Source organism: Genypterus blacodes, unplaced genomic scaffold (assembly GCF_046128005.1).
Source record: "Genypterus blacodes isolate CSIRO-AG114 ecotype Tasmania unplaced genomic scaffold, CSIRO-AGI_Gbla_v1 ptg000048l_1, whole genome shotgun sequence".
Taxonomy (NCBI): domain Eukaryota; kingdom Metazoa; phylum Chordata; class Actinopteri; order Ophidiiformes; family Ophidiidae; genus Genypterus; species Genypterus blacodes.
In genome coordinates this window covers 3,471,387-3,493,770 of record NW_027466861.1, presented here as the reverse complement: position 1 = coordinate 3,493,770, position 22,384 = coordinate 3,471,387, and the positions used below count along the sequence as shown (strand labels likewise).

Sequence of the window (22,384 nt, the reverse complement as noted above, 5' to 3'; positions counted from 1 at the left end):
GAAATCCATAGATAACCCGATAAGCTGTTTCCAAATCTGAGAAAAGAAAATATTTTGACAACATGTACTGTAGGTGTGAAACATCATTACGCTGCACACTGATGGACAAATAATCCCCCTTACATTGGCATAGACAAGATGGGGTCTGTATGAAGCCGGTGTTTGGTTTTCCCAACTATATTAGCGGCCTTCCAGTGTAAAGAATCAGGATCATATGTTCCACTGAGTCATAGTGCAGCTCTGCTTGGGTGGAGAACGAGCTCCACCCTCAACCAGAGAGTGACGCATACGCATATGTTCCCCATTTATCAGATTATGTTTTGAATTCAGTCACGGTTGTCCAAGTGAACTGCCTCCGTCATTTCTAAGACATTTAAAGTCAATAAGGTGGATAAAAAACTTTTTCTAACATGTCAACATCTTTTATTGGACAAAAACATAAATTAAAAAATATGTGAAAAAGTATTAAACAGGTTTAAGAATCATTTTTACAACCATGTACAGACGAGGAGCCAATATGAGCCAATTCAATAACACAGGGATGCAAAAGTCTAACTACTAATCCAGCGACAGTAACATCCACAGCATAGATGACACCCTGGTAACCACGAGGAGCCTTTCAACGACCATCAAGTCAACCTTCTCTTGCCTAAATAGTTGCATGTATAATAATAAGTAATCGCTATATATGTATATATTTTTTTCCAAATGTGATCATGCCGACTAACTTCTTTGAGGTAGTAAAGTGAGTGAGTGTGAAGGCAAAAACCACAACCACTATGTTCCTCACCGGTTAAATTAATTTGCCGTGACTGTGGAGTAGAAAGCAAGTTAAGAGCTCAGACATTCATGTCCATAAGCTGATTTGATGTTGATTATTCATTTATTGTTCAAATATACAAAAATACAAAAAGATTTAGAACAAACTGTGCAGAACGTGTGACTATATCCATTTAGAACCCTTCACCGAGGACCTTAAAATACACAAACAACACAAAGTAACAAAGGAAGAGTGTAATAGCAGGATAAAAGCATTCGTGTTACAACATCTCTGCTGTTACAAATAAAAGCAGACGTCACCTGACTGAATGTAAAGTGGGTTTGGAGTTTGGTTTGATGAACGTCACCAGCACCTTGACAAAAGTGAGAGCAGGAAAAACATCAGGGAACCCCTGGTCAGTTAAAATGAAGCTGTGCTAAAACGTACGCGGGCAGTTTGTTCTAGAATAAATGTCCTGATTGCTCTGTACGGCGACGCTTGTGGAGAAGGTCGTTGCGAGCTAGGGTGCTGAACAGATCTTCCTCCTCGTCCTCCGCCGTCACCTTGTATTTACAAAGACACACTTGCCGGCATAATAATTGCCCCTTTGCACCGAGCAATCAAAAGATAAACTGCAATTACGTTACGTCATCTCGCTGGTAATAACCTGCCTTCCAGCTGTTTGGCCCCACTTCCAGCAGAGGCCAATCACAACAAATTCAAAAGCGTTCAATTGAAAGACGGCCATGTATGGAAAACTATTATACAATTCCAAAAATACTGCAGTTACGTTAAATAACCTGCACTTCATCATAGACCGACAATCCAGTAGTCTAAGCAAACAACATATATATATATATATATAGTCTTCAATGCGAGATTTGACATATGGCTCGAATCTGTTCTGTGAAAGAGCAAACAGCTCAGGGGAACTGCAGGACTCCCACCAGTCAGTAAATTCATCGTCCTGGCAGAGAGGAGACTTTCAGTAGATCGGGTCTGTGTGTAGCAGTAAACTCATCACATGGATAAGTAACACACGGTTTTTTGTAGTTTTGTTTAAAGTCTATCCCCTGAATTGAAGTGCATCAGACCAGCCGCTTGGCGCGTTTGTGTGCGTGTCGGTTTTAGTTCAGGTAGCGACGGCACCGCCTCATCCCGCAGTTGCAGCCCAGCTTGTTGCGCTCGTCTTCAATGGGGAACTTGTAGTCGTAGGTCAGCTCTTCGCCCCGGTAGATCTTCCTCAGCGCAAAGATCACGATGTGTTTGCGGCCGTCCACGTTGATGACGCGGGAGTAGCAATTGGGCTCGCACGAGTGGTTGATGAAACGTGCCGCGTTGCCTTGCATCGTCGCGTCCACCACGTCAAAGTCATCGATGCGGAACATGTAGCAGCCGATGCCCTGTTGGACGACAGGAAGCAGTGAGGGGAACTCTTCAAACATCTTCAATACTTCAACAGCTTTTTGTTTCATACATGTTTTTTAAGACACTAGTTTAATTACAAATTTGAACATAAATGATGAAAGGCAGAAGCTTCTAAGACTGATTACAGGGTTAGTGTTTTGCTTATCCTTACAACACTGTCTTGAGAATAGTAGAAGCTGTAAATATGAAAACCACCTACCTTGCTATCATAATATTTCTCCCGTTTATCAGTGAGGACGGAGCGAATGACGGTGCCAGCGTACTCGACCACCATCTCCCCGGCATCTATGTTCCTCTTGCAGAAAAGGCCACGCCCGTGAATCGGAGATCTGCAAAGATTTACACAATAGGAATCATGAAACTAGTTACAGAATAGTATTGACAAAAAAATCATAGATACTTATTCATTATGTTTAACATTACCTGTAAACTCCTACTGCTTCTTTGGAGAGTTTCTCCAGGTGTCTGAATCTCATAGCCATCGGCAGCTCAGAGCTTGTAGCTCGCCGACTGCAGAAGGAAACAGAGAAGATGGTGTCATGACACGACATTAGCTGACACATGTTACTTCATTCATCACCCAATAGTTATAGAGTGCAATTTGTTCAAAATCCAAGGGGAGGATGAACAGCTTTTAATGGTCTAACCTGGAAGCTTTCAGTGGAAATTCATCATCCTCTTCATCACATGGCCCTGGCACGTCAGGGAGATCCCTGTGCTGGGACGCCAGGAAGTTGAACATATCGAAAGTTGATTTCCTGTTACAGAAAAATGAAGAGTGATCAATGAATTAAATCAATTTGAATGCTATCTGTCACACAAAACAAAACCAAGTCTATTCATTTTTTCATTTAACAGATACTTTAATACTACTGTAATCCTTCTCAAACCAAGAGTTTACAGATGAAAGACCGTCTGTACCGTGTGTAGACCTCAGCACGCGCACAACCACTGGGGTTGAGTGGAAGTTCTTCCTCAAAGTCTTCACAGCGGTGGAAGCGGAAGCGGTGGCGCTTACAGTTGGCAGCACCCTGCAGCTGTTCCAGCAGGAAGATCACGGCGTCGTGGACAACCCCGAGCACCCGCGGCCCGCTCATCACACCCAGAGGCAGCTGCTTCAGGTGGCAGCCTGCACGTGCTTCCAGGACACCTTCAACAACTGCGCGCCAAGCAACTGAAGAACAACGGGACGGGAAGTGTGAGAGTCTGAACACACACACACTTACAGTAGCTGCTATAGTAAGTGCCAGATGTAAAAGAGACAGAAACACATTCTTAGGTGAGCAAAGTGTCAGCTTGGAAGTGTTCAGAGCCCCTTGTGAAAATGTATGTGTGGGATGAGGATTTAAACACTTAATCTGAATCGGTTAGTAGCAGAAAGCAGGAAACAGAAGGTCAAACCCGGCATCTCTTACCCTCTATGCTGTTTGCTTTCACACAGAAGCCGTCATCGCTGGTGATTTCAAAACGCAGATGCGGCTGGTTCAAGTATGTTCTGTTTCTGTGTTTTATTGCTGGAATATCGTCTTCTGAGCTGAAACCTGAGTATGGGCCCCAGTCAGTCAAGTCTCCATGACGAGCACTGATCCATCTGTGCACCTTATGCACAGAGCTGCTCTGCATGCAGGTTGGTGGAGTCTGAACATCAGAAGGGCTGCACAACACACACATCAGGTCAAATACAAACAATGACATGGGAGGTCAATTAAATCAATCAGAAGAAAAGCAGCATCTGTACACCTTCATAAGATGGTTTGGCAACAAATTAATAATTTTCTTTTTCATAGACATTCAACTTCAAAGCTCAGTGGATTTATTGCGTGTGTGTATGAGGTTTTGGTGTCTTATGATGGACTGACCTGTCCGTCTTCCACTTTTCGACTTCATCAGGTTGCATATTCCCTTGGTCAAGATCAACCACCTCCTTCATTGTTGGAGTCTTCATTCTCACGCCGCTCGCTCTGTTGGAAGAAAACATGTCAACACCTAAATTCAGGGCTCCAAGGAAGATACGCTCAGGAATCAAAGTTCTTCGTCAGGTGTCAGCATTTATGTTTTGTTCAAGATTAACACATTTTACTGTTCGTGTCAGATGAATCAGCTCAGATTCATCAACTATGATGTGTTTCTGCCTTTCAGGGCCGCAGAGGTGAGCAGCATGAGGGTTTGGACACAAGAATACAGGCCAACGAAGTGAATCTGCCACACCATGTTAAAAAGTGCCATTTGTCCATCTAACCTCATCAATTGACAGCCAAATTAATGACTTCAATGAATTAATGAATTGCCTCAGCATGATCAGTAGTTAGATAGTTTCCTACCTGGCTTCATTTAGATCATCGAGCTCCCATGATGGATCCCTCAAGAGCTCCGTCTTGTTTCTCTTCCTGCACGGCCTTTCAGAGACGGCTGACACTCTTTTGATTCGCACCTGGGCCCGCGACGAAGCGGCCATAATGGGACCCGGCTCACTGTGGTCACCATGAGTGGACTCCGACAATGCAAATGGCGATTTCCTCTCCTGCTGTGTGACCTGACATTGAGGTGGAGCTTGAATTTTGGCGTTGGGACGTTGAGGGCTACCCAGTATGATCGGTTGCGTCCGTGCGATTTCCTGCTGGCTCGCCGAGGCATTTTCAGTAAGAGCTTGGGCTGTGCTTTCTCCATGCGTGGATGAGCTTGCCTCAGGCCCCTCATTCACTTCGTTGGATGTTCTGGTGCTTTTAACAGGAAGGACTCGGACAATGACCCGACCTTCAGATGTTGTTGGTTTGCTGCTGGCAGGAGCGACGTTCACACCGGGGTTGGAAGGGGTCCTTATGATCAGACGAGGGACATGGCGCTGCAAGGCGTTGCCACCGTGGAGAAGCTTGGCAATTTGGCTTATTTTGGTGTAAGCGGGGGAATATGTACTAAGAGTCTGGTACGTGTTCGATTTGGGGTCTTTGATGAGAATCTGACCTTGCCGGTTCACCAACAGGACCTGTGGGGCAGGAGGGGTGGGCGTGGCTGAGTTGGAGGCACCGGCCTGAGGGGGAATCCTCAATGGCTGCTGCTGCACCGATGCTTTGGAGTTGTCCAGACGGATGGCGATGGCTCGGCCTCGTGTCGCTCCCGGCTGTATAGGTAAAGAGTTCAAGCCGTTGATCACGATCGGGGAAGTGACTGTACGTGTAACTGCATGACAACTGGCAGCACTCGTGGAAGCAGAGGCATTATTTACTGTCGTTGCAGAAGAATTGGGCAAAATCAATTTGGGAAATTTGGTCGGCTGTAGAAGATGTGGTTTTGCTAAGGTGTATCTCACATTTGCAGCTGGGTGTTTTGACGGAGGGACAACAGTTTTCTTCTGTGCTGTGGGAGATTTTGTGGGAGATTTTTGAGGTTTTGCCTCTGGGGAGTAGTCGGGGTCCTTCAAGTCGTCTTTGAATTCACAGACTGAGCCAACGGAGGAGTTGTTGTCATCGTCAACATCAACAGCCTCATTGTTATTCTGGCACGCTGCGGTGCCATCAACAGCCAAACTAACACTTTCAGTAGTAGAATCCAAACAAACCTCCTCCTGAACTGACATGTCATCGTTTGAGACTTGAAGAATCTCATTGAGCTCTGGCAAACAAACTGAAACTGTTCCTTGTTCGAGCGACGACTTTTTTACAGTGTACATCGATTCTAGCCTCTTCAGAGCAACCGTCAGATGTTTAGTAGGCGTTTTGTTAGTGATGAGAATTTTAGTCTCTCCTCTTTCTCCTACATTCTGAGCATCATCGATCACCACCTCGCTTTCGTCGCTCTCTGACCCACTGTCTGCCCCATCTAACTGTGAGATTGAGTGTGCTGGAGGAGGCCGGGAGAGATCAGAGGGGTCTGATCCACTGGCTCCCTCACAGACCACTGTGCGTGAAAAATTGAAATAATGTCTGGAGTCCTCAACCTCACAACCATGACCGTGTTGATCCACGTCCTGCAAATCCACAGCTTCCACTTCCCCCCTTCCACTTTGTGCTCCACAGTGAAATGTCTCGTTCTCATTCAGGAGAGTCTCATCAAACTCAAGCTTAGCGTTAAGCACCGAGGCAACTGCTACATCTGTGTCGGCATCGAAAAGAGTGCAGGGCAGCTCCTGGGCCATCAAGTGGGCCGTTTCCTCCTCCAAGCTATCAGGAGCCAGGGAGATTCCGTTAATCGTGGCCTCTGCTGCATCTTCTGCCTCGGATGATGCAAGGAAGTCATGGGGAACCTCAGCAGACACAGGCGTGGTGATCTTGAAGATCTGCCTCCCTCTAGGAGAGGGAGTGATGGAACCTTGTGGAGGTGAAAGGCCTGCAGAGATGTCTAATGCCGACCGATGTGGGGAACCCCAAACTGGGGACGTCGATATTTGCTGTGATGGTGGAGGAGAGGTGGACTCAAAGTTAGATGATCTTGGAGGGGAGCTGAATAAGGCAGATTTGAAGTGGACAGGGCCGCCAGAGCGGAGGGGCACTGGTACAGCTGGGTCGCTATCTGTTGGGGAGGAACTACAACGGCTCCGTGAAGAAAGCCTGCGAGGCCGACGGGTGTCATCCAGGTCCCTCAATGTCAGGATATGATGTGATTTGGGAGGCGCAGAGCCTAAAAGCATCACAGAGCCACAGTATGAAAAGTCAACAATTCAAATGAACTGCCATGATACATCCAAAACTCAAAACACAGGACATCTTTAAATGAAAAACCGATAGGAGAAGTACAAATACATGGAGTCCACTTGTGGCTTTGTCATAAACTCTTCTTTACCTGGAGATGGGAGAGGGCGAGATGATCCCCCTGCTGGTCTCCTGGTCTGTGTGTATCCAGGGCTTTTGGATCCAGGAGTACTGTGCTCTTTGGAGTAAGGGGATGACATTCCAGACTTAACTGAGCTGGGTGAGGCACTCAAATGCCCAGAGGAATCCATGTCTGGCAAAGAAGACAGAAGAAGACCATCACAATATTGTACCTGGTGGCAACCCAAAGCATTTCATCAGTTTGCCAACTTTCATTCTATTAAGTTGGAAAGGTTTCAAAAACAAGGCTTGGCTGGTGTGTCCATTTCCTTCTTCAGGTGTGTACAAAGCAATGTAGCGTCATTTTATTAGTTACTTAGTTGCTTTATTGTCCTTTTGGAAATCCATTGTTTGTTTTTGGCAAACATTACATAGTACTCAACACTAACATTGGAAGTAATAAATCAACACACATTGACATCTATAATGAAGTTTGGTTAGTAGGAATAGCAGTAAATGCCACATACGAGTGAGAGACCAAAGAAGAAAGATTATTTTGTGTCGCTCACCCTTGTGACGGTTGGGACTGTGGACGATGGTGTGGTTCTCTTCTTGGTCATACCTCAGATGTTTCTCCTCCCCCGGCAGAGGAGTGCTCACTTCTGTGACCCTACAGGTGTACTTGCAGCGCTTGCGAGGGTCCACCGTGCTCCAGTACAAACGAGAACATCTGGATAGTGAGAGTAGGCACAATGCATCGTTATGAAAATGCCAACAGAGAGACAGGACAGGACAAGGTCATCTTAAGATGCTTTATAGGAATTCTCAGTCACAATGAGCCTGAGCAATCAAATTACTTGTGTGTGGCCACCAGCTGCAAAATGAATGTAAACTTACTGATAGCCAACAGGATACAGCATCCTCCCATTGGATGACAGCTCTGACAACACACCAAGCTTTTGGATCTGCAAAGAGCCTGGTAAATGCGGAAAGAAGCATGATGGGTTTGAAAGGACAATAGACAGTGTGTTTGATAAGAGATTGTGACATTTCACCCCCGTGTTGACACATGGTGTGGTGTGTCCAGAAGTGGAACGGCTCCAACACATACCAGACAACACCCAGATATATTTACCTATAGTCATGTTTATGGATTCTGGCTCAAGGCCTGTAAGGAACTTCCTTCTCAGTGTGATTCCCTCAAAGTCCACGTAGACCCGCCGGGCGACTTCAAACCCTTTCCCAGACACCATCTGGTTGAATGGTGGAAATAAATCAATATTTGGCACAGAAAAACCAGCATCGATGTACAGTTATCTACTAAAACGGACAGTGAACCATTTTGAATTGTAAAGCACACAGTGTGTGGGCAGAATGAATCCCCATCTTTTCTTTTAAAATGATGTATACTATTTGTCTGAGCTCACCTTTTCACTGACAAGATCCCTGTGCATGGAGCAAAACATCTTCCTGTCCAGCTGGAACACACAGTTTTGGGCACGAGCACACATGAAGTGGAAGTTTCTCTGGCAGGTGGAGAGACAGCAGCCCACAGTGGCTCCTGACTGACCACAATGATCACAACGCTGGAGGATGCCAAGCAGGATTGATGGGAAGGAAAAAACATTGCAATAATTAGTTTGGTAGATTTCTCAGACCAGAATTGTGCAAATTATAATCCCAACCCCTTTACAGCTGTAACAAATTCACATAAGTAATTGTCAGTTTTTCCTTTCTTACCAGGTGGCGCCCCCTGGAGACAGCACTGTGCACTTGTAAAAGAGCACTATTCTCTTCGTAGACCTCTGCCGACCAAAGGCTGCAGTTTATATGAGCCCAATCATTCTGTCCCAAGTACAATAACCGTCCCTCATCCTGTCCAGGGGAAAAATACATTTATATCAGTTAATCAGTAGTAAAAACGGAATTGTTTATTGCAATGAAGGAGAGATGACAGTAAGATAACTCCACTCACCGTGGGTGAAGAGTCTCCACATTTCTGACACAGTGCACACTGCCTCACATCTTTGGGGCTGCATTCCACATCACTCTTTACACCTGTAAGAATGAAGAGATCAATTAGAAGATATATTTAACCTTGAGAAATTGATTCTCAAAAAATGAGCCGCCTTCAGTTTGCATTTGCAAATGTGAACATTAAGCCGTTTCCAAAGTACAGGATGGCCTGACACAAATTCAAACACAGGCCACAGTTTCCATACCAAATGAATCCACAAGGGGGCTCTGGACTGCACCAGACAGCTCCGTGTCGTATAATGAGAGCTCAGAGCCCATGTCGCCCTCCTCTGGGCCCCAGGGCTCCTTTGGTAAATGGTATGTCCTCTCCATCCACTGTGCATAGCTATGCTCCTCAGATGGGGGGAGCACTGCATCAAAAAGCATCCCACTAAAGAACAAGAGATAAGGAGAGCAAAATGGAAGAGAGGCCCACAGAAGACATTTGAGATTATGAATAAACCTGAAGCACCAGTACACATGAGGACAGAGTGAAAACATGGACATTTATGTGACACAAGTACAGTTTAATGTATTCAAAAGTGAATACTTGGACCACACAGGCCGACTGTCTTGTTTCAGTAAACTGAGGGTAAAATTCACCTTGGAAAGTTTTCAGAGGGTAAGCTCAACTTCTTCAGATAGTGTCCAGGCAACCAACTGAAAACCCGCTCCATCACCTGTCAGAAACACAAACTCTGAGTCAGATCCACACATTTCCAGAACAAAAGGTAAATGTATACAGAATGGGAACCTCTGGTACAGGTAAACAAGTAAAAAAAAAAAAGCTTACTTTGAGGTAGTGAACAGTGGCCTGATTGGTGGGTCTCTGATCTTCAGACAGATCGTCCTCCAACTTTAGCCACTTCCTCATCACAGAGACAACATCTACATGGAAAGTTTTCTGTATGGGTAGGAAGATGACAGAAGCCGTAGGTTCAATGAGGAGGATTTGACAAGATTGAGTTTGAAAGGAAGGAGACCTGTGTTGTACAATACTATTTATGTCTGCTGAGTTGAAAGCGACACCACATGGAGAAATTTAAGAAAATGTAAATGCTGTATTCAATTTATTATGACCCTAATGAGTGTGCTGTATAAACTATTTATACATACACAGGAACACAAATAGGATAAATCAAGACAAACAACATCTAAGTGTACCAATATATTTGACTTTGGTTGTAAAGTACTGTATGGGGAAATAGACGCATTAGCTGATGTGTAAGAATAATACTCACCACTGAGGTGTAACAGCCCCCTTCATACTTCTTGCCTACAGCATGTAGATCGCAGACAGGTCGCCGCTGGTCCTTGAAATAGCCTGTGCCTGCGTCCTGACACTAACAAAGTAGAAACAAAAATATTTGACCACTCGTGACATATTTTTATGATTAAAAGCAAATGTTACACATCCAACCAACACTTACGATTTGACAGATGATGAGGTGCTGCATTATGTTGGAGGAGAGGAGGTCTGTGAGCACCTCCCCCAACCCCGCCAGCAACATGCCCTCCAGCTCCTCTTTCCAGCTGTAGAGCTCTGGATGCTCCTGGCTGCACGGTGAGCAGGTGAACACCACTCCATGTGGCTGGCTAGACAGCAAACTAAACAGCTCCTCTGTAAACACAGATGGCCAATTACATAAAGAGCAGTCTGCCAAAATGGTACATCAACTAGCATCGAGTTCTGAGAGTAACCCAGCTGATCATTCAGGTCAATGTTTAAAATTTCCCTGCAGATTCTGATCTGATTTATGAATTGTGGTGTGATAAAACATTGTGGTGTGACCAAACATAACAAAACTAACAAAAGTGTGACTCACCTGAGAGTCCTTCACATTTGGCATGAATCCAGTGCCTACACTCTGAGCACTGGATCATCCGTGTGCCCTGCTTGTTGTCTTCATAGCATTTGTGGCAGACAGTGCAGAAATTACCTGAGGTACACATAGATCACATTTTACATCACCTATCATGTCACATTTGGACACATTCTACAATCTAGCAACTTGCAACTAGAAAGACAAACTGCAGCATTTGCAAAACTACAAAGTAGCCATGAAAAACCGAAACAAAACTGTTATCATGTATTCACTGAGCCGTAATAAAGAACAAATGTGGCTACACAACATTCTGCTTTCTTGACATTTCAACAAAACAAACTAAACATGTACTTTGGGAGTGTTTTCTTTTACAGGTCTGACCTTTCTTGTGGAGTGATGCGCAGTCAGAGCAGAAGTCCTGTTCTTGGTTCACGATCAAGTCAAAGGTCTTTCCAGGAGTCCCACCGCAGCTGGTGCACCGAATGCATGTTAAGCAAATCTGTGCATACAAAACAATGTCACGAAGAAAGCAAAGGTTTTTACTTAGCAATATTGATGTACATTTTCAATCCATGAGTAAAAAGAACAGTTATACAACATCTTTTCTATCCCACATTATGTTTACATAGACCAGGTAGGCTCTATGGACAAAAAGACAACATTTTCACATTTAGGGGTTCCTCAGGAGAAATAACACCATACTGTACATGAAGTAAATATAAACTAAACAATTACCCAGGGTGAGCTGCTGTTCATAGGCTTGGGGTAGGATGGTCCCAAGCAGGAAGGGTGATAAGAGGTGTGGCATCTTCTGCACTGCAAAACAGGCTAGACAAAGAGAAACAAGATGGTTAATTGATAAAGTCCCAGCAGATCTGCCTCCTATGTCCACTCATCATCTTTCATGTCCCTACGTTGGACTGTCAATGTGACTGACAAGTCCAGATTACTTAACTTTCAACAGTGTAGTTAACAATGAGACTCTTAAAGCAGTCATGGCACAGAATATTTGACAATGTGCGGCTTGGTTGCATACCTTTGAGCTCTTGCTTTTCCGGCCACACACATGACAAAATTTGCAGCGCCTACAGCACCAGTTCTCCTTGTTCTCCCCCTGAGGACACTCCTCGGGTGAGAGACAGAAACTATGGAAAGGCTCGCAGCAGATCTGGCAGTAGATCATCTGGAGGGAATGGAAGTGTGTGAGTGAGCAGATTACGAGCTAAAGTAGTCAACCTATCCTGCAGAGCACCAAAATAGAGTCATGATTCAGAGTATTTAGACCTGGACGTTTACCTCATGATGTCCTTTACTGGCACAGAGAAGACAGACAGGTTGAGGTGTTGTTGGGACAGATGTGAGGACACTGAGGCCTCCCATCAGCCAAACATTCTGGACAGCACAGTCCTCCTGGTAGAAACAAGGCAAACTTTGAAAAAATGGGTCTTCAAAACAGGTCTTTAACAGGTAATGTCTATTCCCGTGTCTTCAATGATCAAGTGCAAGATGGAAATTTGCCATGTGGTGGTCATTTAGTGCCGTCTAAGCTATTGTATTAACTTATAGCTTCAGAAAGAACCCGGTATGTAGTAAAGCACAAATGCCATAGAAACATTGTACAACCCACCTTGAAATCCACACGGATCTTGTGCTTGTTCTGCAACAGGCCCTTTTGGAGATATCCATTAGTTAACCCGGGCAGGGAGTTAACTGATGCACACTCTGCCGAATTCTGGGAACGAAGGACATAGTGTGGGTGAGTTCCTTGACTGATTTGCGGCACCGTCTCATCTTCTTCATCTGTTCCTCTTGCGGCGCCTGCTGTACCTCTGTGTCTGGATGAACAGTCTGAGGATGTGCTTTCACGTCTCTGTGCACCTTCACTTCTGTGTGAACGTTCTGAGCCGTGTGCAGTATGGATTGTGTATGTTCATGGGATGAAGATGATACACACTCTTGTAATTGCACGGATGCTTGTGCCAAGGACCGCGGTAGACGGTGTAAACGCAACACAAGAGCTTTCTGTGGTGAAGAGTGGGACCATTCTGGATGTGACTGTGCAATGGGATTTGATGATATTGGAGGTGGGCTGTAATTATTGGTCCTGACAGAATTGGAGGTGACTGTGTTATGGAATGTGATGAATGTGGAGTAGTAGACTCTGTTACAAGCTGGGAGACTTTTTTGTCCCAGCCTGAACGTAACTGTGCAAGCTTGAAGGTAACTGTGCAGTACACTGATCAAGACAAAGGGGAAACCGCTGTGGTAATGACAGCCAAGACTGCTGGATTAAATCAGGCAGCCGGTATAAGTGTATTTGCAACTGCTGCTGCAGTTTTGGCAACAGGTTCCTGGATGGGCTGGACTCTGGAAGCTTTTCTCTGGGCTTCCTCTCCTTCGTTTTCTCCTTTTCCTGTGGAGGAGGGGACTGCCTAAGCCATTCAGCAAGACGGGTTCCAAAGCTACAGTAACACTAGTCTCATGCAGAGGTGGTGAGCAGCACCAGCAAGAGGGATAGATAAGAGCACTACAGCTTTGAGTATGTGTTAGCCAGGAATAAGAAATATGAAGCGGGAAAGCAGGTTAATCAAACCTATTGATTAGCAGAAACACAGAGGGTGTGAAGGCGCACAATATGTAGAAACCGATTTCATCCCACCTATCCTCTAGCAAGGTCATGCATACGAAGCAAAACAATTAGTAGCCATTATATTTGTAATAGTGAATTGACCGGTGAAAACTGATACATTTTTACTCAATATAGGGTTAATGAGAACATAAGGGAAATTATGTTGAGTAAATATGAATACTGGTATTTGTGTAAATTCCAGATTTGAGTTCCCTCATTTCTTCAGCTGGTAAAATAGATATGGAGATATGGAGATAACCGCACACTTAAGTTTTTGCAGATGTTGCACCAGTTGTGCCAACTTCTTGACAAAGTTCATGGTAAGATGCATGGTTGGATGCATGGTAGTGTTCAGTTAGTCCTAAAGATTAACCCAAATTTACATTCAGCTGGTGCAGCGGGGTATAGATGTTTCAGGCAATGGGAAATATATTTGACCATACCTTGCAAGGAAAGATAAGCATGAGTAAAAACAGAGCAGAGATTCGATAGCAGCCAAGCAAACGGCTACAAATAAATGATTGTCACAAATATGTAAAGTAGATAAAACCAAATCATATCATGCTCCAATCTGCAAAAGCAAAGAACTGGGAAGGACACCTGAAGTTCCTGATAAGTAAAGTAAGTGTGAGTGACGTCACAGCACAGCAGCTTTTAATCACTGAGGACGGTGGTGTTAAGACAGTGACATCACTCCTTTCAATCAGTTGTAATGATGATCAAAGTAATAATGAATTCCATAAAATATATTTGTTTTCTTTGGCAAAATTTAGCCATTAGGAGGAGGCGAGGACAGACAGTCGAGATGCATTTATCTGGGTCCAGTTAAAACACTAAGAAGCTACAGATCACATTTCAATACTGGGGTCCGTTTCTTCATGGCAAATTCCACAAGTCAGCTTATAATATTTGACCACGACAAACAGTCACAATAAAGCAATTGAGGTTTGTGCATCGTTGTGAACAAAAACATTAAATCCTAAGGCTTGACGTGAGGAAAAAATAAACAACAGCACATGCAAGGTGTTTCATTAAACAGAAGATTATTAGAACATCTAAATCAAGAGGAAAACCAGGTGATTGGGTTTGTAAAGGTGATAACACTGATATGAGGAACAAAATGTAAGAAGAAAAAGTTACATTCAGACCTGGGCAAGGAAACAATTGGAAATCATTGTTGTGATTGATTATGTTGGATCAGTTGTGGCCGATTATGCATGAAAGACATTTTGTACTAGGAAATGATTACCCTGATTGAATACCCTGATTAAAAGCTTCCACTCTAGATATTAATCAAACCATCAACAAGCCATTTCATTTTCCAAAAGTACCATGACCCAGGACTGATGAGGTTAAACAATGGAGGCAAGCAGAGAGATGTGGGAGAGGACTTTACCTTGAAAGCTCGGGGCCTCACTGCACTCCCTCTGGGGCAAGGACGGCGATATTTCGTCTCTGCAGGAAGGTCATCTGGCACGGACCTGGCATCTTGAAGGGCAGCATCTCAAAAAGAAGAACAGATCTAAGAAACAGGCTACTTACCACAGAGCTACTACAGTCAGTTTAGATGAATGTATTACCAATTACAAGCTACGGCTGAGGGCATTTGTCTATTGAGTTAGGCTTTGTGATTTTCAGAAAGCATTACAGTAACCCATAGTTACCTTGGTTGCTCTGTGCAGCAGCAGCAGCAGCAGATGGTTTGACGATTGAATCTTCAGCGGATTCTTCTCCTTCAGATTCAGACTTCAGCAGGCTGCTGTAGGAGCGCGGCGTGATGTTCCGCAGGGACTGCTTCCTCTCTCCAGATGTCACAGAGGACAGTCCATTACCACTCATCTTAGATCCCCAATTCACATCATCGCTCCTTGACGAGGAGCTCAAAAATCGCGATGACTGGACTGAGGGGAAAAAAGGGTATGGTGATTACTAATGTGAAGGCAGGAAGCACTTGGATATATTGTGCAAATAACTTTCACTGGCAAATACTAACTAATAGCACCATCCAATAAGACATACGTTTGAATGGTTTGATGACGCGGTCCATCTTCCCCCGTTCAATCCGTTTACACTTCTTATATCTGATGGGAGAAGAAAGACAGAAACGGAATTTGAATATATTTCCATGTAAATTGCATCTATGAACGTCAACAAATAGGTCAACTTATCTTCAGTAATTCGCTTGATGAAAAATAAATATAAAAGAAAGCCTAATTAATAAAATGAAACAGCAGTCTGATGGATTACTCTCCATTACAGACATTACAGGACCCAAATCAACTTCTCAACTAAAGAGCTGATTCTGCATGTCAGCGTTTTGATTCGTTTTCACCCACTAGTTGCCATTTTGTACAGCCTGTCTCACGGCAACACTTGAGGCTCCAGGTGCAGTGTGCATATGACATTTACACTTCATTCACTTACTAACACAGGGTTCAGTGTTCAGAGAATTTTGAAGCCTAAATTGAACTGAGAGAAAACTTACACGCAACACTGCCGCTTGGTGTTTGGCCCCCCAAACTTGGGTTTATCAAGGCAGTTGATACATCTGCCACAGTCCTCCTCCACCAGGCAGCCTTCGCACGTCCCACAGCGCCGGGCGCGGACACCACCGGGTACATACTGACTCACTATCTTTCTGTGGAGGTTGTGGCCCCTCCGCCTCCGTCCCTTCCTTCTCCTCTGGACGTGTTCTTGAGGGGCCACCCACTGAGCCCTCCTCTGATCGGCGATATCATCCTCGTCGTCCTCTGCCACATCTACCAACGGTAGAAAGAAAGGTTGCCAAAACCAGCCACAGCAGACGTTTCAAACATAAAGGCCATATGATGTGGGGGTGTTGTCTTTGGAGGCCAGAACGTACAACTCAGTCTGCCCAAAGCAACACTTGACTAATGGCCTTCTGAAGAGCTCTGTATTGTGGTGGCTGGACTGATTTGAGTGACTGAACGAACACATCAGAAATGTGTCATCAAGAGCTGCGTAAACTGTGTATTCATTTACATTAAGGTTTGTTTTTTTTAAATCTACTAGATTTTGTTGTGAATGACCTCAAGTATAGGGTAATATTAGCGCTTCACACTCTGCAGACAGAACAAATGTACACAGAAGTAGCGGCTTGTTAAAATCTAGAATGACAAATGTAGAGAATTGTCCCCACTGCAGCAGATGTGACAGATTCAGGTCAGTCAGTCTATTTGTCAAACAGCACTTCCTCACCTCATACTGAGTGATGCTCGCTTGACCAGTGTTGGGTATAGCTTTCCAACAGCAGTGGCTAATCTGTGAGTGACAAAAGATATTTTTGCTGGCAAATATTTTAATTGCAACTACATTAAGCTAACAAAGCAGTTTTGCTCAGCAGCTGTGGAATTAATCAAGGTGGTCTGATGCTAAATCGCCACTCTCACTACATACTAACTGATTGTCACCGTTTACGTGTGGCATATATATAAATATATATATATATAGCTTGTAAAGTTGGAATGTGGTGGAATGTAATAGCCTCTGGTTTGTCTGTGCATTTGTTTGTCTACAAACAGGCAGAGTGAGGTAGCCCTCTTCTTGCCTTACGTAGTTGAGGCCCCTCCTTTGTGTTCTAAGTCTGACCTTTCACAGCAGATGTTAGACACTGAATATGACATTTCAAGTTAATTTAGTAGAGCTATTCATTAAGTTCATATTTAGTTAATTTGTGCAATCACAAAACCATGACCGCACTGCCTTTCTTCCTTTTAAATGTTTACTTTATTGGTCCACAGCCGATATAAATTTGGTTTTCCAAAGACAACATCAACTATTGATTTTTGCTTGACATTGCTATTATACACCAATACAAATAAATTGTAGAATGCTTTGCATTGATTGTATGTGTATAAATGTACACAGTGGTAAATGCTTGCAATGACTTGGGGATGCAAACACACAGGAAATAAGTTGAGATCAGATTTAAGTATGTATAATACTTAAACCTTTGTGTAAAATGTCTGTGATGACATCTAAATGCACCTCAGTCCTTCCCTGGAGTTGGGGGGTGGGGGTGGGATGGAGGGGTAGTTACATCCTATACATTTAAACACATGCATGCAGATTGGACCGTACCTTCTGCTGCTGGAGAGAAGCTGATGCCCTCTCTCTCGTGGAGCGGGAGGGCACTGAGCCTGGGAATGTCATCCGGCACCATGGCACGAGGTTGCCCCAAAGCCACGGCTGCTGCCCGACACACATGCTTGATCCTCGGCCCACCCAGGGGTTGCTCCTTAACCCAAACACACATACATATTTGCATGTCAGTAAAGCAAGATGCATTCGAGTGGTGCACCAAAACTGAGACATCACAACAAAATGTACTAAATAGGTACTATATAATGGGGTTTTATACAAAATCTACAAGTACACGTTTATGTTGAGAGCATTACCTGAGCACTATCATCTTTGAGAGATAGACCCACTCTCCTCCTCCTCCTTCCTTGGGTCTCTCTGGAGCTCAACTATTGGTTTAAAAAAAGAAGAATAAATTAGGTGAAGGTATAAGCCACATTTAGCTGCAAGACAAAAGGGCACAGTTCACATTACAATAAAGAAACCAAACTGATACTATATTACATTTTCTCCGCATGAAAACTTAGCCTTAATTTCACGTTTCTCTACTAAACATGGAGCATTTGGCTGATGGTGCCGATCGCTGACTAAGAATTATTCATACAAAAAGAAATGTTGCAGTATGGAAAATTACTCAAATGTATGTTGGTATGTGAAAATATGCCAGTATGTTAAAATACTAAAGCTAACATGTAGTCATCATTAGGGGCGGGGTAACACTGGTTTGATTCTCTCATTCCCCCCCTCCTCCCCTGTCCAAACCTTTGTGGGAACGCCGGCTTTGTACTCATGCAGATCTTGGATGCTCACTTGTGTCAGCTTGAGCTGCTTTTGCTGGTCGATCTTGATGAGCTGGACTTTGGCTTTCTTCAGGAGGTGCAGCATCCTCTTATTGGCCCCGCTGAGGCCAATTCGATGGCTGGGGGCGCTCACCTCCAACGCCTCTCTGCTGTCCCCAGCTGAAGGTTCGGCTACATCTGTGCCAGACAACAGGATTCAACCGGCTCGTGTTAGAAGACTACTGACATGGAACACGTGTAAAACATAAATCTGAGCTGTTAATGATAAAGCCAAAGACCTATAGACTGGAACTGTTACTGAGTTAGTAAGAAAATATTGATCCTTACCATTGTCTTCCGTTTTCACCGCTGCAGCAGATTCTTCTGGTGGCACCTTGGAGGAGATGTCGCTGTTCACCACTACTGCTAGTTTCCTCACGACACCAGGAGAGTCCATTTCTTCCATGGTAAGCTTCGACCTCCGCCTCTTGCCCACAGCGACGGCCGAGCCGATATCGTGCATATCGTTGCCCTGGATGTCGTCATGCTGGTCTTTCTTCTTCTCTGCCACTTTCAAAGTCAATCTTTTAAGGTTCTTGTATATTTCTATGTGGCTAGAACCTGGACCTGGCTTCGATGAGAGCCTCGACCCTGCAGACTGGCTGGCAGACTCACTTTCTCGCATTGAGTGTTCATTGTAACTTTGCTCTCCCTCCTCTTTCTGTTGACTCTTAAGCCATGTTGACACAGCGCCTTTCGGAAAGGCTATGATTTCCCCATCCAGAAACCTCTTAGGGGTCTTGATGACGCGAGAGGACCTTCCACTCACTAAAGGAGTAGAAGAGTTGTTGGAGTTCCTCGGCGCTTGCTCAGAACCTGAGCTGACCTCACACTCTAAAGTGTGAATTTGACCTTGAAGCTGCTGCTCATTTCCATCTTGTGTAGCAGGATCGGGCTGTGGTTCATAGGTGTAAAAAACATGCTTGACCCGATTACGAGGTATTTTCTGGCCGCCTGGATTTCGCTGTGGCTTTTTCCTATGCCCATACAAAGATTTGCACTGGCGTTTTTTAGGTGATGCTCTTTTCTCAGCCTTGCACTCCAGCGGCATCGCAGCTTCTTGTCCACTCTGGGCTCCAGCTTCGGCTCCAGCCTCAGGAGAAGCACCCATGTCCTCAGCCATCCTCTTCCTCTGCTCTTTGTTAAAGGCTGTAAAGGACAGTGTAACTGCTTGAGATGTTCCTTTGTGCCCTTGTCGAGACCCCTTGATGCGTTTCACAGACCTCTGTGACAGGATTTCTGTCTCTGAGTCCTCTGACACCTCACCTGGCTCTTTGACCTTAGAGACCTTTTCTTGACCCTTAACTGTTGTAAAGGAAGAAACCAACTTATCTTGCTTGGTGCCACCATTTGAGGTAGAGGGTGTTTGGTTTGGTGAGCTGCCTGTGCAAGTTACTAAACTTATGTCTGCCGTTTCTCCTGTCTTGCTAATAAAGTCTGCTTGTCCTAAATTGCTTTGTGTACCTAATGCATGCTGATCTGCAGGTGAGGCCTCTGGGGTGGGATTTGTCTGCATGCCGAGTAGTTCAATGACAACCTTGGGTACTGGAGTATCTTTAACTGGGCTCTTTGTGACACTCTGGCCTTCCTTAGGGGCCCTTTGTACAATCTTCCCAATCAGAGACACATTTGTAGTCTTCTGCATAATTGTTCCCAGTAGAGGCTTTGTTTCTGGAGAACTGTCTAGAGGTTGATCAGGCTTTGTTTGGCCAAGTGACGTGGAAGGAGGAGCACTGACAGAAGTTCTCTGTGGGCGAACTGTTGTGGTCCCAAAACCAGTGAAATCCTCCTCCTCCTCCTCCTAGAGAAGAACACAGAGTATGAGCGTTAAGTGAAGACGCATTTAAAAAGGCAGAGATGAAGATTTGTCAACAAGTAAGCCAGTGACACACCTCAAGCACAGCACTGAAGTGAATGAGCAAGTTCTGATGTTTTTGATACGCTTCGTCTATGATAGAGTCTATGATAACAGTAGTAACAATGATAATAACAAATAGGATGACATCGCAGCATTCTCCAATCCACAAGAAATGCAAATAGCTCATCAACAGTACAGCAACATGAAAATGAGGTTAAGGATACTGCTTCAGATTGGCATGCATCCATTTGCCATTTCAATACAGAACTTCATTATTTACTATCAGATTATTAACTTTTGCCCCTATGAGAAAAATGATCCAGTGTCAAAAATTGCTCATCACTCTTACTCCAGTGTTGCATCAGTTTAACATTGAGGTCTTGCACCAAATAGACACACGTTATCAAGTTCCCTACCTGTGCACTGTCAACTTGCATGCATCTAATTATTTAGGAGACAGAATACGTCCCCCTGCAGTCAATGGGGTGTGCAACATTTTTAAATGCTAAAAAACAGTGTAAATAAGGAAAGTAGAGCCTAAATTATATGATATTCCACCATGAGAAAGTACCTCTAATTATAGACTACCACATAAGGCTGAAACGTGGTTCCCCAGTGGAGTGTCCACAGGGTTTAGCCGGAGCCATGGGACAGTTACAGTTCAATTACATCAGCGCAGGCCAACTGATGACACATAAACTCCCTCCTGTGAAGACGGTGTCGTTCCAGTTAACCCTGTTTATGATTGTGATAACCACAATTGTTTCTGGTTGAGGTTAACAGAAGACCAACTTAAGGTCAGATGAGCTGAAAGTCATTTAAATAGCACCTTTCAAGAAGCGGGCAAAGTTCTGTACGGGTCACCAGTGCACTGAATATACTTAATGCAATGAAAAATATAGATTTGTTTTTGGTTTGTCAGGTTGTTTCTCTATATAGTTCAGGATCATCATCACACATGTATGAACAAAACCTGTCAAGCGTGTCAACAAATATGCAACTCCACATTAAACAACATACTGGACCAAAATGATCATTTTAAGGCCTCCTGATTATAATGTGGAGATGACGTTACAATTTCCCTCTTTGCCTCTAATAATAACCTGACTTTCACAACACTGAGCAGTCAGCTGACAGCTCCAACGTGGAGATGCTCCGAAGCTGAAGTTAGCGAAATTTAAAGCACGACAACATTCGTAAGCTATGGAGGTCGAAACGGATAACTTAAGAGAAATCATTTAAACATGTCAGGATAAACACACAAACAAAACTCACTGCTTCCCACCAATCGAACACGCACTCATGTCTGTTATCATACCGCCAAAGTTTCCGCCTGTTTCCACGCAAACAAACTCTATTGGGCTGCCACTGATCTTTGTCTGTAGCCCCTGACAGAGCAGGTTGAAGTAGTTGGCGCTGATATGCAAGTCTACATAATAAACGATGAATACTGAGATATCCCAACATAATAAACAATGTAAAGGGGCCGTCACAAGCTAACCTGCTCGTTGACGGCTGACAACAAATTATATCTGGGTTCAATGTTTGCAAGCATCCGCTAACTAGCATTAGCCTAGCTTAAATGCCTTGTGCAAGTTTCAAAGTGTACGTTCGTGTTTTTAAACGTCTTTTTGCACAAACTGGTTTCATGTGTCCCGGTTGGCCTATTGTAACAAAGCAACTGACATGGTGCGGTTAGCTTATTCACCTCGTCGCTGCCGCTGGATTCGAAGCCCGCATTTTTTTGCGTGCTGTGCTTCTCCGCCACCCCGAGCAGGCGCAGCAGGGACGGATCCTCGCTTAACGCCAGGCCGATGTTTACGGGCCTGGGCCCTACGGCCCCCGGTTCTCCGTCATCCGAGCCCAACCTTCCGCGTCGACAACGTTTCTCCGAGCGCAGCCGGTTGCGAACGTTGCACGGCCGTCCGGGGAAGCGAGCCCGGGCCGGTGTCTGGGCGTTGAAAGCCGCGACATTACTGGGAGATGATAATCCGCCTCCCGATGCCGCCATTATTCACCACAACAACACTGGCCGCGCGCTGGCAGAGGCTGACTGCAGCGATATGAGAGCCAAGATGGACCGCTGAGAGCCAAAGCAAAGCGGTGCATCATGGGAAAAGCATCTGAGAACTCCTATTTTGAAACGCGGTGCGGCCTCCCGCCTCTGACGCTCATATGAGGC

At 44.6% G+C, this 22,384-nt stretch overlaps 1 protein-coding gene across 3 annotated transcripts; it reads right to left on the bottom strand.

Moving 5' to 3' along the window:
- Nucleotides 1-864: 864 nt before the first annotated feature.
- Nucleotides 865-22,282, bottom strand: kmt2ba (lysine (K)-specific methyltransferase 2Ba). 3 transcript variants are annotated; one of them, XM_076149752.1, is made up of 35 exons: nt 21,911-22,282; nt 18,633-20,145; nt 18,268-18,482; nt 17,823-17,894; nt 17,506-17,662; nt 15,890-16,163; nt 15,424-15,485; nt 15,069-15,305; nt 14,801-14,907; nt 12,403-12,507; nt 12,072-12,185; nt 11,812-11,958; nt 11,511-11,603; nt 11,157-11,274; nt 10,776-10,889; nt 10,380-10,570; nt 10,191-10,292; nt 9,743-9,853; nt 9,553-9,629; nt 9,156-9,340; nt 8,909-8,991; nt 8,674-8,808; nt 8,361-8,519; nt 8,069-8,186; nt 7,831-7,909; nt 7,503-7,663; nt 6,965-7,126; nt 4,510-6,802; nt 4,048-4,149; nt 3,604-3,842; nt 3,110-3,362; nt 2,836-2,946; nt 2,612-2,698; nt 2,388-2,517; nt 865-2,163 (listed from the first exon to the last, which is right to left on the bottom strand). In XM_076149752.1, the coding sequence occupies exons 1-35, from the start codon at nt 22,211-22,213 to the stop codon at nt 1,888-1,890; spliced, it is 8,685 nt and encodes a 2,894-aa protein (XP_076005867.1). In that variant the 5' UTR covers nt 22,214-22,282; the 3' UTR covers nt 865-1,887. The 3 variants fall into 3 exon arrangements, with proteins under 3 accessions (XP_076005867.1, XP_076005869.1, XP_076005868.1); XM_076149754.1 differs by having other exon boundaries at nt 18,316-18,482; XM_076149753.1 differs by having other exon boundaries at nt 18,633-20,142.
- Nucleotides 22,283-22,384: the final 102 nt, after the last annotated feature.